The 17450-nt window shown below is 41.2% G+C and overlaps 1 protein-coding gene and 1 pseudogene across 2 annotated transcripts in view; both read right to left on the reverse strand.

Annotated features, from left to right (window-relative positions):
* Positions 1-17450, reverse strand: part of LOC143784401 (fibrillin-2-like) — a 254227-nt gene that overhangs the window by 26579 nt on the left and 210198 nt on the right. For both annotated transcript variants that reach the window (XM_077272616.1, XM_077272625.1), the window contains 23 exons: positions 15952-16077; positions 15723-15848; positions 13383-13505; positions 13092-13217; positions 12878-13003; positions 12667-12789; positions 12036-12158; positions 10026-10151; positions 9802-9924; positions 8979-9101; positions 8719-8880; positions 8562-8630; positions 8198-8323; positions 7985-8110; positions 7516-7665; positions 6788-6859; positions 4818-4943; positions 4090-4215; positions 3847-3972; positions 3631-3747; positions 2276-2404; positions 1737-1856; positions 1529-1654 (listed from right to left, as the gene is read on the reverse strand). In XM_077272616.1, the coding sequence (XP_077128731.1) occupies positions 1529-1654; positions 1737-1856; positions 2276-2404; positions 3631-3747; positions 3847-3972; positions 4090-4215; positions 4818-4943; positions 6788-6859; positions 7516-7665; positions 7985-8110; positions 8198-8323; positions 8562-8630; positions 8719-8880; positions 8979-9101; positions 9802-9924; positions 10026-10151; positions 12036-12158; positions 12667-12789; positions 12878-13003; positions 13092-13217; positions 13383-13505; positions 15723-15848; positions 15952-16077 (2820 nt within the window). The remainder of the gene's footprint in view (positions 1-1528; positions 1655-1736; positions 1857-2275; positions 2405-3630; positions 3748-3846; positions 3973-4089; positions 4216-4817; positions 4944-6787; positions 6860-7515; positions 7666-7984; positions 8111-8197; positions 8324-8561; positions 8631-8718; positions 8881-8978; positions 9102-9801; positions 9925-10025; positions 10152-12035; positions 12159-12666; positions 12790-12877; positions 13004-13091; positions 13218-13382; positions 13506-15722; positions 15849-15951; positions 16078-17450) is intronic.
* Positions 10594-11848, reverse strand: LOC143816957 (DNA-binding protein inhibitor ID-2-like; annotated as a pseudogene).

Raw genomic sequence — 17450 nt, forward strand, 5'->3', positions numbered from 1 at the left:
TAAGTTTGATAGTAGGGGCAGGGTACTAAGATTAGTGACACCGTTCTACACTGACGTGGTGCTTTAAGGGCTTTGGACCATTTTTGCAAATTCTACACTTCCATAAAGTGTCTAGAAAAGGGTGGATGAATAAGGCTGTTTGGAAAATACTACAAATTTACTAAAATGATGCTCCTATTTATTGTCTTAGGGCTCATTTCCACATGCGAGACATACGTCCGTGTCTCGCAGATTAAAACCCTCTTCTAGCGCAGGCACTTGGGAGCGGAGCGTGCAGCTCCATGTGTTGCTGTGCAGCCGCACGCTCCGCTCTGGAGTACCGGCGCCAGAGGAGGGTTTTAACCTGCGAGACATGGACGTATGTCTCGCATGTGGAAATAAGCCCTTAGAAAAGGTCTCAAATTAAACCGACTAATAAAAAAATATAACACGTAGACTAGAGAGTCTAAAGAATGCACCTGAGAGCACCCATCTCAGTGATAGATGTGATGCGTTCTCACACTAGTCTTGTCTAAGTGTACGCTGCTTAATCGTTACATAAGATGTTATAAATCTGCCCCAATATGTCAGATATTTTATCCTTTTCATAGTTACAGCTTGCATAGGAATGTATAACCCTGAAGAGGTAACTGACACAAATGCCCACCCTTCAATAACACTTTTTTATGGAAAGTGGTTTACAAAACCTATCCTGAATAATTAAGTTCTTCATAAATGTTTATGGTGTTCATAGTTTTATTTTTCTGATACAAAGAGCTCCAAACCAAGATACAAACATAGATCTAAAGTATAAAATTATGTTTGCTGCAAAAAACTAACGGGACATATGAGCTAACTACATACTGCTTATACAAAAAATGTAAAGGATTATTAGAAAAAAAACAAACAAATGACGTTATGATCACCTATCTGCACTTTCCTCAACCGTGCACAGGCTGCTCCAAGATCTACGCTTCCACCAGACATGAGATGTCACCATGCCAGCAGGAGGGGATCACTGCAGCGTTCTGTGACATCATGCTGCTGAAATCACCTGAACATGGCAGCCAAAGCCGCAATGGTCCTGCTGCTAGAATGGTAACGTCTCCCTTCTGGTGTAAATGCCGACCACAGAGTAGCCTGTGCGGATACAGGTAAGTGCTATTTTTTAATGGGCGCACCCAACGGGGACGCCACTCGCATGGGGACTCTCTCGCCATTGTCCCTGCTCCCCTGACGATAATACTGGACACCTGTGTCTCCAGCTAGCCGGGGGGCCGCAACCCTGTGGATCTGAGCCACGGACACCATAGGCAAGCGGTGGTACAGGGAACTAATCTTACCCCTGTGAGCGGGAAACTGTAGAACCTCTCCCCTTAACTGGCCATATAAGTGACCCAGACCTAAACCCACCCCACTAAAATGAAGCCCCCACCCCCCCCAACCCACCGTCATGCTGGCCTCTGCCCATGCCGGGGGGGCGGCTTTGCTCCGGCCTTTACTAGAAGCTAGGTGAAGAGATGATCATATAAAAATAAACACGACTTACCAAAGCAACGACGTCCATTGTCTGATAGGATAAATCCAGGAGGACACACGCACTGGAAGCTTCCAGGAGTGTTTGTGCAAGTTCCAAATAGGCAGATGTTTGGCTCATCGTCACATTCATTAATGTCTAGAGAAGTTTAAAAAGCAAGAATGAGTTCATATCCATTCTGTCTTATACTCCTCACACCCATGTCATGCTATGTGCTTACCTATACAGTTGTCGTTCTGTACAGCATATCCTGGAGGACAGATGCAGCGGAAAGAACCTTCCAGATTCTGGCAAGTCCCAGGAGAACAGGTCCCAGGCAGGCTGACGCACTCATTTATATCTAATAACAATGCAGACAATGAACAGACAGCCTACCCCAACAATACCCACATCCTTTAGTGATAAGGTGACCCTTCACAAAGTCTGGATTTAGAGATCAGTGCAAATATATTAGTGCATTTTGTAAACCATTGAATTGTATTGACAGATTTTATACATAATATTTTAGTCTATGGCCTCATGCTTCTCAATTTAAAATCTTTTTAATTTTTTACAAATTTCTCTTCATTGACAATCCCTTATCGTCCTGTAAGAACAGACTATGGAATGACATAACGACAATTACAGTTAGGAGTATGTAAAGCAATCCCCTTAGACTAGAACTATCACATAATAGCCTGTAGTACAACATGTCCAGAAAGTGAAGCAATCTAATAAGAAAAAGCTTTTTACCGATAAAATAAATGTCCTCACACTTACCCACACAGTTCTTTCCATCAGGAGTTATTTCGTAGCCTTCCTGGCAGAGGCACTGGAAGGAACCGACATTGTTGATGCATTGGCCATTTCTGCAAACTTGTCCCGCAAGAGAGAAGCACTCGTCTATGTCTGCAAGGGTAAAGAAGACCCCAATGTTGGGTCAGTGTCAAATCAGCGGCAGACTCTGCTGCCATCTACTGGTGGAGTTACATAACGATAGGCCCAGTGTGTTTTTGCAAATTCAATATCCAAAACGAGTGAAGTAACTTCTTGATAAATTTTTAAGTAGTAAATCTGAATCTTTAACTTTTTACTGCATAAAATGATCACATAGGCTTATCGTTTATAGGTTTGTTTTTCCATAAATGAACATTGTTTTTTTGGGAAGCAGTATATTTTTCTTAATTCTTAAAGAAGTTGTCCAAACGAACATTGATTTTAATCCTATATGTTTATCTATTTAATGCAACAATCAAATTGACTTTGTAATAAATATTAATTTCAATGTCCCTACCGTTCCTTCTCTCTACTCTCTAACGGCTTTTTTTTCTCACCTACTTCTGTTTTGATGACTTTTCATTTGAGAATCCCCATTTTATGTTGGGATACACAAATGAGACTTCATCAGGGGGTAGAGACTGTGGTTGTCAATTTCAACGTATGCTCAGGACGTACTCACTTGTCAATGTGTGATAATCCCTTTCAGTGCCCAGTGGCAGTACGCTCCCTCACCGGCTCTAATCAGAAGTCACAAACCGACAAGAGAGCATACTGACAGTATGACAGCCCCAAAAGTGACATCAATCTCTGGGGCGGGGCTGGTCTCTGCTCACTGCATTCTCGCCTTACAATGCGCACTGACAGTGCGCTCTCCTGCCTTTCTTCACTTTTCATTACAGCCGGTGAAGGAGCGTACTGTCACTGTGCACTGAAAACAAATATTAAACACTGACAATGGAACTCGTACTGAATTGACAAGTAATGCATGCTTAGTGGAGCTGAAACTAGCCCTAAAATGCACATCACTGTTGACTCTTCTTTTCAGGGTGGGGTCAGAGGCTGTGGCAGTGACCACAGCCTCGGCCCCCTGATGACGTCCCGTTTGAGTATCCCAGCATGCACTGAAGATTCTCAAATGAAATGTCATGAAAATGGAAGTAGGTAAAAAACAATAAAGCACTTAGAGTGTAGAGGGAACAGTAGGGACTTTTTAATTCAAGTATATTAGAAAATAGATACGATTAAAAAAGTAGACATTTAGGATGAAATCAATGTTATTTTCGGGCCACCCCTTTAATATAACTTTTCTATATATATATATGGAATAAGCACATATTGTGCAAATATTACGTTACCAATGCAGTCATTGTTGTGAGTTAGTTCGAAGCCAGGGAAGCAAAGGCAGTTATAGGATCCAACAGTGTTCTTGCAGGTGCCATTGCCACAAGGCTGCCGGTCACACTCATCAATGTCTAAAATGGAGAAATTACACATAACAATCATGATCGATCCATGGGATACATATTACACACAGTGACTTGCAAACGCCTGAAAAGACAGAGGTCCCTCACCCATGCACATGGTTTGGTCTGCGCTTGCTTTGAAGCCATTGTGACAGATACAGATGTAGCTTCCAGTTGTATCCACGCAGGTTCCATGGCTACAGACGTTGGGAATTTCATTGCATTCATTACGGCCTGCAGAAAAAAATACATTCTTAGCCTAATGCCGTACACATCCTTAGGAGACAATAGTAACATTTTGCAGAATGCAGTGAATCAGTAGAGTGTAAGTATTTGTGACTGTATACTGACCTACGCAAGCACCGCTGGGGGACAGCTTGTACCCACTGGAGCACTCACAGCGGTATGATCCTGGGATATTAATGCAATCTGCATTTATCTGGCATAGGTTCTCGCCACTGCTGCACTCATCGATATCTGGCAAATTAGCAACGAAAATCAATATGTTCATACTCATAGTGGATCGCAATATACATCTTCATAACACTATATAAATGACAGATGAATTCTGCTTCTGTGCATAAAGCCAGTAGGTAGAGATGCTAAAGAGTATTCCTTATATCAATAGTACAAATAAAAGAAGAAGCTTTGTAAGACATGTTATCAGAGAAATCGGCTGCTGTCACCTCCTGGACTGATCTTTCATTTTCAATCCATGGGTAAAAGCGGTAAATTCTGTATTCAGTGAAGACTGATTTTCCCATGACTGAGACTGGAGATGGCAGTTGGTGCTTTTAAAATTCTATGAAGAGGGGTGGAGGGAGGAGTTAGAGGCGGAGCAAGTTGTCCCGATGACACTGGCGGATTTCACACAGAACTCTATGAGCACCACCCGTGTTCTCCTGTGTCAGTAATGGGGACATCTCTATTCACCGTAGGTACATTTTCATGCTCACGCCATTGATAAAACACGGATATTCAAATGAGTTCTTGTGTATGGGGGAGTCAAGAGGGCTAGCTGTCAGCCAAACGAGAGGCCGGACATGTGTACAGCCAGCTTACAAAGAGTCCTAGCAAACCTTCACAGATGAGAAGAATGTTGTTGTAGCTGAATCCCATCGGACATTCACAGCGGAAGCTTCCAATCTGGTTTATGCACACTCCATTGGTGCAAATGGCTGGGATTTCACTGCACTCATCAATATCTGTATAATTAATACATAAAAATAATACATATAATAATGATGATAACAATACCTCATATGATAATAATGTTAATAGTAATATTAATAATAATACCACATTTACATATAGTACTAATAATAATAATACATATGATAATAACACTACTAATAATAGTATTGATAATACTACTACTATGAATAACAATGCTAATAATTCTAATAATAACACGACATATGATAATGCTAATAGTACTAACAGTAATAGATTTATGTAAACTACTATAAATAAAAATATTAATATATATCATTGCATTGATAATAATACTATGAATGATAAGTCTAATAATGATAATAACACAACATATTATACTACTACTACAAATAATAATAATAAAGATGCTACTACAACTATTATAATATAATACATATGATAATTATACTACAAAAAATAGTACTGGCAATTTATTACTGATACTAATAGATATACCATATGTATTTTAGTATAAGCCGAGATTTTCAGCCCATTTTTTAGGCTGAAAGTGCCCTGCTCGGCTTACACTCGAGTCATTGTCCCTGGGGGGTCGTTGGGGGAGGGGGAGCAGCGGCTGTGACATACTCACCTGCTTCCGGCGCGGTCCCTGCATCTCTGATGGTCTCCGGGCGCTGATAGCTTCTTCCAGCGGTCACATGGTACCGCTCATTATAGTAATGAATATGGACGCGACTCCACTCCCATGGGGGTGCAGCCGCATATTCATTACTGTAATGAGCGGTACCAGTGACTGCTCAAAGCTGGAAGAGCTGCCGCGACCGGAGAGTCCATCAGAGAAGCTGCCAGGAACCGCGCCGGGAGCAGGTGAGTATAAAGGGGAGGGGGAGCACGGAGATATTCACTTCTCCTCGTTCCACCGCCGGGCGCCGTCTTCCGCATCATCTGCCTGTGACGCTCAGGTCAGAGGGCGTGATGACGTGTATAGTGTGTGCCCTCTGCCTGAGCGTCAGTGCAAAGGACGGGGAAGACACAGCGGCGCCCGGCGGTGGAACGGGGAAAGGTGACTATAGCAAGTGCCGGGTGCCTGAGTGACGAGAGGTGAGTATGTCATTTTTTTTTTAATCGCAGCAACAGCATATTGGGCATAATAGTCTATGGAGCATCTTATGGGGCCATAATCAGCATTTGTGCAGCGTTACATGGGGCAAATGTCTTTATGGAGCATCTTATGGGGCCCTTATTAACCTTTGTGCAGCATTATATGGGGCGTATTTTGTATGGAGCATTATATGGGGCTCCTGATTCAATATGGATATTCAAAAACACTTAACCTACTGATGTCTCAATTAATTTTACTTTTATTGGTATCTATTTTTATTTTTGACATTTACCGGTAGCTGCTGCATTTTCCACCCTAGGCTTAACCTCGAGTCATTACGTTTTCCCAGTTTTTTTTGTGGCAAAATTAGGGGGGTCGGCTTATACTTGGGTCGGCTTATACTCGAGTATATACGGGTAATACTTCTACTACTACTGTTAATACTACTAATAATAATATCTATTACTACTACTACTAAAAATAATAACAATATATACGGTAAAAGTTATACCAATAATAGTATTGGTACTACTACTAATAATGACTCATAGTATATAGAACAATACTACTACAACTGCTGCTACTACTACTAACAATATATTTGATAATAGTAATACTAATGACTCCTAGTATGTATAACAATACTATTACAACTACTACTAATAATAATAAAGATATACTACAACTACTACTAATACTATATATACTACTACTAATAATAATACATTTAATAATAATATTGTCTTTCATCTCCTGAAAATGATGATCTCATACCCATAGGTTTGCCAGTGCGGATGTCGATAATAAAACCAGGTGCTTGATTTCCACAGAGAACTTGGTATTCGGCTAGATAATAAATAATAATATCCAGTTTATGAACACTGAAGCCTCAGAATACATATACAAAGTCATATTTAACATTTATTAAGTCAAGACTATCTATCTTAACTCTCTAATTGACTAGGGATAAAAAAAATGTAGTTCTACTATATCAACACTATAATGCTGCACATGAGCCAGATACTTGCCTTAATATATATAGAAATACATAAGTATAATCCAATAGTGGCAATTATGTGGGTCACAAACCTGGATGACTTCCGGTATGTACATTGGCACTAGAGATGAGCGAACATCGTCGGCTCCCTCCTTATTGGGCTAGCTATAGCGCTTACCAAAGAAGCTGCATCGGGAACCCTGACACCTGGAGCGCTCCTGATAATTAGTTGTTCGGCTAAACAGCTGCATGTGTCACGGCTGTGTGACAGGCACAACACATGCATGGAGAGGCTGTTTGTTGTGCCTGTTATACAGCCGTGACACATGCAGCTGTGGCACCGGACAGCTGATTATCGGGAGCGCTCCAGGAAGCCGGGTTCCCGCTGCAGCTTCTTCGGTAAGCGCTATAGCTATTCGGATAAGGAGGGAGACGACGATGTTTGCTCATCTTTAATTGTCTAGCCTGAGATTACATACTTTATGGGTAAGAACATAATACTTACGACTAGCAGGGACAGGACACGGTTCACACGGTTTGTTCCAGGCTTTGCCAATATTGTAGGAGCAGCAGCACATTTTTTTTGTCATGTTGGTTGACAGCTCATTCTCACACGTGTCATTGTAGTTACGATAACACACACTCTTCCTCATATCTGAAGTCAAGGGCAAATATGCCATAAGTAAGCAATAAAGGACATTTAGGAAGAGCTAAGATCAATGACAATACTTTCCACGTGGCTGTTCTTAGACATGTAACGCACAGTGAAATTACCCACAAAACCCGCAGGTAATGAATGGGCAATGTATTAGCCAGTAACACGGTAGAAGTATATTGTCCAAAGCATCACACATACTTCTAGATATTGTTTGTAGAGAAGATTTCTCCATTATGTGTATGTTGATATAACGTGCATACATGAAGAACAACAGCACAGAGGAAATGCTTAAAATGTAGATGATGATCATACATACCCATACAGTTGTTTCCACCATTGACTTGCATGTACTCAGGTGGGCAAACACATGTGTAGTTCCCTAATGTATTATAGCAGGTACCAGGGCCACAAATGCCAATGTGGGCAGAGCACTCGTCAATATCTGAAAACAGGGAGAACAGAAGTTAGTTGCAGAATAGCTCATTGTGGAATGAGGAGCATCCCGAATATTATTAGTTTGTCCATCAACCTTCACAAATGCGGGTTTCTTCATTCAGATAGTAGCCAAGTGGGCACTCGCACTGGAAGCTTCCGAAGGTGTTCACACAGTTTCCACCCTGACACAGACCCGGTAGTTCTTGGCATTCATCAATATCTGTAGAACACAAAAATTAGATATTTCAAAAAATAAAGTGGTCCATATTTATCAATGTACTTGTGCCTTTCCTGGTGCATTTTACAATGTTTGCTCTGGGATGGAATTAACTATGTGCATCATAATTTGGAAACGTTTTCCATTTCAGAAATGTGGACGTACGTGATGCTAAAAATCACAATGTGAAGATGAGGATTTATTATACTGTAGATTCAGAGGGCTATGCCATTCATCTCACCTTCCAAAATGACTGTAATGGGGTTTGGTCTGAATCCCTCTCCTCCTGGACACAGAGTCTTGTATTCAGCTGAAAGATACCACCATAATGTTCTACTGATCTTCCTAAAAGCTATTCTTTTTAGTTCTGCCTAGTAATAGAAAGCTTTTCTACTTACTGGAGTTGCCGAGAGGGCAGCTTTCACATGGGTTACCCCAAGCACGTCCCAAAGAACAGCAGCAAGATGCTCTTGTAACTCCGACTCCAATCTCTGCACTGCAAGCAAGGCCAGCATCTCCTCTCGTCAGAGTTTCCAAGTAACAATTTCCAACACGAGTATCTACATTAATATCGAAGTAAAAATACAGTTCAGAGACATATTTATACATTGTGCTAAAGCCAAACTCTTTATATTAATCATTGAGTACATTTACTTACCGACACAGCCCACACCGGTGGGGTTCAACTCAAAATCCTGTGGACAGTTGCACAAGTAGCTGCCGGGTGTGTTCACACACAATCCATTGATGCAATTCACCGGGTCAGCACACTCATTCACATCTAATGGAAAAGGGAATGAATAAGATTGAATATATAGTCTGCGCAGAAACACTGGCTGTTCTATTAGATCAGCCCAACAAATACTTTGGTGGTGTAAACTATGCATGAACTACTGCATTGGTGAACACACAATTAGGCTATGATCACACGAGTGTATAAAAAATCATCCACTTTTCATCCAAAAAAGCAAATGATTTTTCTTCTGTGTTATCATCCGTATGGCATCTGCTTTTATAATCAGTGAATAAAATTGGCAAGACCCAAAACAGTTTCCTTGGTTAATAATTGCAAAGTATCCGCAAAAATTGGATATTATACTGTTGATCTAATTTGTTTTGGGCACCAATTGACTGGAATAGATGAGTCTCATCCGATAAACAATATTTTTTTCATGGGGAAAACAATACTGGTCTTGATTCTGGAAATATGAAAACCGTGAACATGACACAATAATGCATCTCACTGGCATTTACATCTTTTACTTCTCAACTAAACATCCAAATTGTGAAAGACTGGAAACTAGAGATGATTGGAATGATCTGCAAAGCATCAACTTCAAGTTGAAATTTCCTGAATTTCATAGGTCCCGGACCAATTTAGAATTCAATTCACATAGAACGGCCCAAAAAAACCTTGCGAATTCAAATTTCAACAGGTTTTATTTACTCTGACTGGAATGCATCCATTAGGATTAACTTACCGGTACAGTTTCCTCCACTTCTGTCCAGCTCATAGCCATCATCGCAGACACAGCGGAACATTCCTGGCAGGTTCTGACAAGTACCAAAGACACAAATATTCTGGAATGTACACTCATCGATATCTGAAAACATAAGATTCAGACACAATCATGTCCCAAATACTCACTTGTTAGCCACTAGCCATTTCCTTCTATGTATGATATAAGCATATGATACTACTCACCTTGGCAAGCCTTGCTGTCCTCTGTTGGAGTAAAACCCATCTCACATTCACAGCGGTAACCTCCAGGGGCATTTAAGCAGTGACCATTGTCACACAGGTTCACATTGTCCGCACACTCATCAACATCTATGGGAAATTACAAAGGAACATCTTAACAGTAGACTGGGAAGAGCTGGTGGTAAAATGACAATATCAGGTTCTGTGTAAGCATCATTACAACTTAATAGTAGGTTATATGGTTTATAAAAATTATATATTATTATATAATTATAAGTTATATGGAAAACACAGAATTGCCTCTAAATCGACAGTAATTGCTTGCACAGAACATCAGAATAGTTACAGTTATTGGGATTATTCATCTTTGTAACTGTGCAATAACTAATGTCTAATCTGTGGATCTCTGCTGGTATTATCTGGAGGCCATTTTGAACCTTATAAAGGACACATTTTACTTAAAGTTTTTTGTATAGCCACATTGAATCCCCTTGTTCCACAAGCTTCTGTACCAATGTAGAGTAGTCTTGTCTTGTAGCCATGTTGTGTGAAGAAAAACACACCATTTTACTTAACTACATAGAGCTTTGCTCTCAATCGTGATGAACTCCGATGACAAATCTGACACCTGCAGCGTCAAGAGAGGCCGTACTGGGCCCCTGCCAATGAAGAGAGGCTGACATGATGGGGTTAAGGTGGGAATATAGTGAGCTGGGCAGTCTTTGGGAAGAGTGGGGTTAACAGGTTTAGCAGAGACGGAGTTGTGGTCGGGACATGGGGGAGGAGGGGTCAGAGGTGGAGAGGGGGGTAATATAAAAGGGTCAGCCATCTTCCTTGGGGCAGCCATTTTAGGTACCCCTTACCAGCATTAAAAAGCTAACACCCACCCTCCCTATTTGGTTATTCGGTTTTCATAGATACGTTTCTGTTTGTCAGGGTTTTTATAGAGATTGAAAGACTGTAGTTGAGAATTATTGTTTTTTTTTTTTTTAATAATATAAATAAAATGTATATCATAGCAGTTTGGCATGGTGGGGAGGTCCTCGAATTGGGTGGAGTTGGTTTAAGACCGATCAGTGAGGGGGGTTCTCAAGAGGTTCTGGACCCTCCCTGAGTGGATTTAAGTGGATGGGTGTTTAAATAATCCAGGGGAAGTGATTTAAATGGACCCGTAGTTAATGGTTTCGGACATTGGCCATGTTGGTTAATAGGTGCCTCTGAACTGGTGCATAGCGGCTATAGGTAAGACACAACCTGGGGCCAAGGTGGGCTTACTAAATCTGCGGTTTACAGTTTTTTGGGGCTTCAAGGACCAACCATTCTGGGAGGTTGTTATTTAAACTGTTTGTAATAAATGTTAATAAAAGGCTGCTGTAGCCAATTAATCCAATTCAAGTGTGGTCTGATTATTTAGTAGTTATTAAGAAAAAAGAATGAGGTGGGGATTAGGAGGAAGGGGGGTTAAATTTGAAGCTCATATGAACCATGAATACCCCTTATGTCAGGATGCTGATGTCTGTATTGAGGATTGTCAAGGGACTTCTGGGTGAGAGTAGTGTTGAACATACTTGGGCGATGCTGGTTAACAATGCTAGGGTGAGAGGCCAGGGCAATCTTCAGATCTAGGATGTAATCGATGACATGCTGGAGGATTTCCATCTTGCTGACCTTCTTGTTTTGCAGAATGCTGGGCACCAGTTGCACTCATTCATGTTGAACAGGAAGGCCACAGGGTCCTCCATTGGCTTTTTGTTCCTGTAGATCTCCAGGTTATGCTTTCTTAGGCTCCTTTTCCGGAAGGTTTATACAAGGCTGAATGCTTTCATGTTTGCCGGATTTGTATAAAGACGCAATTCCCAACTTATCGCACAAATACTCTCAAAGTGACAAGCTCAGAGTGAACTACTAAAGTTTTTAGTAGTTGAAAGTTTACGAGCTGATAATATACTACTGTACTGAAATTTTTGCAAGGTAATGGAATAGTTCTATTTATTTTAAACTCAATTACAGTACCTGAGCAAGAAAAGCCATCCCCATTGAAACCCTCACTGCATGTGCACCGGTATGATCCAGGAGTGTTAACGCAATTGGCATTTACATTGCAATTGTGGTCTTCTGAGGAGCATTCATCAAGGTCTGAAAAAGGGATGAAAACAAGGTTCAAATTAGGTCACCGAAACCAAATGGAAATGCTATCAAAGTATTAAATGTGAGGAATAGAAAACCATAGCTATACATTTCAAGCTATTACAATAAATAATAATTATTTGTAAGGTGCTGGGACAGAGGACGTTAGTACTGGTAGGATTATCCATTATGTTCTGTTTTTTTTGTAGGTTCTGCACTTCATGTGCTACTTTATCATGCTAGATAATGGCACAGTTTCCTTTGCTTCTATGCAGGATGTAGATATCACTGAAGATGCAGTAACACATGCCACGTAGACCCTTGCAGGGTCATTAGTACACCTTATGATGCTAAAAGTCAAGGTACACAAAATGGTACTCTCTATTGCTTTTTATGTGTTCTGATTCAACATCTCCCCACTCCTTAAGATGAAATAAATGTGACAAGCCTGAATTTAATCAGCCTAGAATTAGGTCTTTAAAATTATTTTACATAAAACACATATAGTCTTACTTACCAACACATTTAAGTCCATCTCCAACCCAGCCTGTTTGGCACTTGCATTTGAAGCTGCCGGGTACATTGATACAAGATGCATGGACATCACAGTTGTGAGCACCTATTTCACATTCATCCACATCTACAGCAATAAGAATAAATGGCCTATTAGTGTATGTGATACATATTAGCATTTTTATGTAAGAGGTGCAGTGGAAAAAAATAGATACCTGTACATCCAGTAGTTCCCTTCTTCACAAAGTAACCCAATTGACAGTGACAGATGAATGAGCCCTTAGTGTTTTCACACTCTCCGTGTAGGCAGATGTTAGGGTTGAGGTCACACTCATTGACATCTATAAAAAAGAGCAGAACATGTTAATGAAAAAAATTTAACACAAGTACAATTAATACGCTGGTCATAGAACAATTGAACTACTTTACCTATACATGTCTTCATATCCAGAGACGCCATGAAACCATCAAAGCACAAACAACGATATTCTCCAGGAATGTTTGTGCATTGTCCACCATCACAGATGTCTGGGTTGTCCTCACATTCATCAATATCTAGCGTTTAAGAAATTCCATGTTAGAAATGTATGCGTGGATGATGATAAAATAAAACACTGACCTGATTATAAACAAACTAGCCACTATAAAGCAACATCTACTCTTCATAATTTGAACCCATCATTCTATACACCAGAAATACCAATTTATGCCATTTCTTACCAGCACAGGATCTCTTGTCGGGCATAAGGGCATAGCCCTCATTACAGCTGCATTCATAGCTGCCTTCTGAGTTTGTACATTGGGTATCACATCCTCCATTCATGATTGTGCATTCATCAATATCTGCAACAGAGCATTGTGTGTATATGTTAGCTTCGGTACAAGGATATGAAACACAAGAGAAATCTACCTACACCTCAACTCCTGACTCCAGGCTCTGTAATGGATAACATGAGGCCACCTGAAAACCCATATTGTAGAGCTCCCCTTACCCATCACCTCAATGTCAGCTGTAAGAAAACCCAATTTTGTAGCATAGGATCTAGGAGATTATCATTAAATTAATTTACGGTGCAAGCTTTCTGTTGTTTCTGAAACCTTAGCTATTAATGAGATAGTTACACATTCTAGATCTTTATAGGTTATGCCCATTTCAGAATTTTCAAGAATGATTTGATAGAAAGTTTACAATTCCAGATATAACATTGGTGTAGAGCAGAACTGGGAAACTGCCACACATCCGACCCCTTGGCTTACTTATCTGGCCCATAGAGTGGGACAACTAAAGAGTTGGAAATGAAAAGCATCGCAGTGTGCACCAAATGTAGTTGAAGCATAGACATGACCCATATAAGCAGGTCACATGTGAACACAACATAGGAGAACCAAGCAAGAATGAGCACGGTAAAGTGACAAAGAGCACAAAAAATGAAATAAAAAGAGAGTGGGATAGTGACAGAAACAAAGATACAATCAGAGAGACCAGGACCATGATAGAGACAGAGATGATGACAAGGATAGACTATTCCAATAGCATATTCCCGTGCACCACTCTGTAGTCCCTGCAAGTTTGGTACAACTCTCAACAGCGTTGCATGTTATTTAATCTGTGTATGCTGACATCAATAAATTGTTCAACTGGAGGTGGAGGAGAACTTCTGGTGCCTTAGTTCCTAGATGTTCATGGATATAGACTATGGCAGAGATCAAAGTAAGGATTACAACTAATCTAGGTACATTTATGTTTATCATATATAAAGCTGTATAATAGAAGCAGTATGATTTACAAGCTTTATAAAAAGCAGTAAAATATACAGTGCTGAGTAGCTGCTTATAGTAAGAATCATAACATGTATTAACATGTATTAACAGTAGCAGCTAGTCAGCAACCATAATTCTGCTCAATATTAAGCTATAAAATTAATATAACATAATGTTCATATATTAATATATTTGGGCAGTTAATTTCAACCTATTGATTTGGCCTCCAGCAGCATCCTTTGGGGAAGATGAATTGTCTATGCCCACCCCTGGACTACTAATACTGGAGCTCTTACATATGTAAGAGTGTGGACTGTATGGCCCTGTTTCTGTCCCTGATGACCACAATAGCGTAGTGTAGATAATGTCATGCATTTTATATACTGTGGTTTTAGTGTATATTGTAAATAAACTGTAAATATAGTAATCAGAAGCATAATATGCATAGTATGTGGCAACGGTATAGGACATAAGATAAGAATAGGCGTAGTGGGTACTGTTAAAGGAAAGTACCTGTATTTAGCTCAGAGTACAGGTATAAGGTATAGTTAATGTTTGGGATTAGCCCACAGTGGGAGGTGGTTTGGAATGTTAAAAAAGGGACTCACTTTCTGGTGGTTGTTAGGGAAGTGCAGTAACAAGGACAAGTTCAAGTGCAGTGGGCTGCTATGGTCAGCTTGTACCAATCGTTAAAGGCAATGGGAGGCCATAATAGAATCCTGTCTGGACATTCTGGCAACATCAAGAGCTCAAGGCCCGACAAAGGCGCTAAAGGGTGCATCGAGTCCTCTGGTGTACAGGGCAATATGGACCTGGATCTGCATGAAGGAAAGGTAACGAATCCCGGGTGCACTGCGGAACTGGACAGGAAATCCCTGCCGCTGATGGAGCCAGTGGGTATAGGGATAGGAACGAATGGTAGGGTTGAAAATGTGTTGTACTAAGGAAGTAAGTAACGAGAAGTGTTGTGCCCTATCCCACATGTTACAATCTGATGAATTTGAACTGTCCAGTAACCTTCTGTTGGCTGAAATAAACTTGGTGTCGTCTGATTTGTGTGCAGCCAACACCTGACAACACACTGGGACACAGTCTTCCTTTAACATGCCAAAGCATAACCGGATGGTACTCCCTCCCACCCTTTTTCCAGGATGTTACTTGAGAATTTAAGAAGATTTTTTCCTTAGCTCATGAGGAGGGAATTCTGCTAACCTATTCTGCTAGCCTTCCACAACCTTAGATGTTCTTTCGGGACATGTAGATTCCAGGAACACAAATTGACCAGATTGAATAACTCACCCATACATCCCTGCCGATCAGGAGTTGACTGGAAGCCAGAATCACAAGAGCACTGGTAAGTTCCAATCATGTTGACGCATCGGCCATTCTTGCAGAGGTTATCACTCAAGGAACACTCATTTATGTCTGGAGAAAATAGAAATCACATGCATTCGTATTAAATAAATTCTCTACAGATTCATGTTATTTTGTAGACTCATATGTAAAAAGTATTCTGATCTTTTCATACCAACACAGGCATTGCCTTCTGCAGTCAGCTCATGTCCTAAGGGGCAGATACATTCAAAGCTTCCATCAGTGTTGATGCAGGTTCCTCCTCTACATAGCAGAGGGTCTCGTTCACATTCATCAATATCTGAAAGTGAAAGGTAAATCAATTCAGTTATTGTTGATTAGGGATCAGATCAACCAATATATATATACTAGATGGTGGCCCGATTCTAACGCATCGGGTATTCTAGAATATGTATGCGTAGTGTATAGCACAGCCCACGCAGTACATTGCGCAGCCCACGCAGTACATTGCGCAGCCCACGCAGTACATTGCGCAGCCCACGCAGTATATTGCGCAGCCAACACAGTACATTGCACAGCCCACGTAGTATATTGCACAGCCACGCAGTACATTGCGCAGCCCACACAGTACATTGCGCAGCCCACACAGTACATTGCGCAGCCCATGCAGTACATTGCGCAGCCCACGCAGTACATTGCGTAGCCCTCGTAGTACATTGCGCAGCCCATGTTGTATATTGCGCAGCCCACGTAGTACATTGCGCAGCCCACATTGTACATTGCGCAGCCCACGTAGTATATTGCGCAGCCCACGCAGTATATTGCGCAGCCCACGTTGTATATTGCGCAGCCCACGTTGTATGTTGCGCAGCCCACGTTGTATATTGCGCAGCCCACGTTGTATATTGCGCAGCCCACGTTGTATATTGCGCAGCCCACGTAGTATATTGCGCAGCCCACGTTGTATAGTCACGTAGTATATTGCCCAGCCACGTAGTATATAGCACAGCCCATGTAGTATATTGCCCAGCGACGTAGTATATAGCACAGCCCATGTAGTATATTGCCCAGCCCATGTAGTATATTGCCCAGCCACGTAGTATATAGCACAGCCCATGTAGTATATTGCCCAGCCACGTAGTATATTGCCCAGCCCATGTAGTATATTGCCCAGCCATGTAGTATATTGCCCAGCCCATGTAGTATATTGCCCAGCCACGTAGTATATTGCCCAGCCCATGTAGTATATTGCCCAGCCCACGTAGTATATAGCAATGTGGGCATCATATCCCTGTTAAAAAAAAAGAAATAAAATAAAAAATAGTTATATACTCACCTTCCGGAGCCCCCGGATTCAGGCGAAGCAGTTACCGATGCTGCTCGTGCGCTCCGGTCTGAAGAGTGCATTGCGGTCTCGCGAGATGATGGCGTAGCGGTCTCTCGAGACCGCTACGTCATCATCTCGTGAGATCGCAGCATGGACTGGTTACCGGAGCGTCGCGAGCGGGAAAGGCCTGTTGTCGATCCGGGGGCCGACGGACGGTGAGTATATAACGATTTTTTATTTTTTTTATTATTTTTAACATTAGATCCTTTTACTCTTCATGCTGCATAGGCAGCATGAATAGTAAAAAGTAGGCCACACAGGGTTAATAGCAGCGGTAACGGAGTGCATTACAGTGCGGCATAACGCGATCCGTTACAGCTGCGATT

Source organism: Ranitomeya variabilis, chromosome 1 (genome assembly GCF_051348905.1).
Source record: "Ranitomeya variabilis isolate aRanVar5 chromosome 1, aRanVar5.hap1, whole genome shotgun sequence".
NCBI lineage: Eukaryota > Metazoa > Chordata > Amphibia > Anura > Dendrobatidae > Ranitomeya > Ranitomeya variabilis.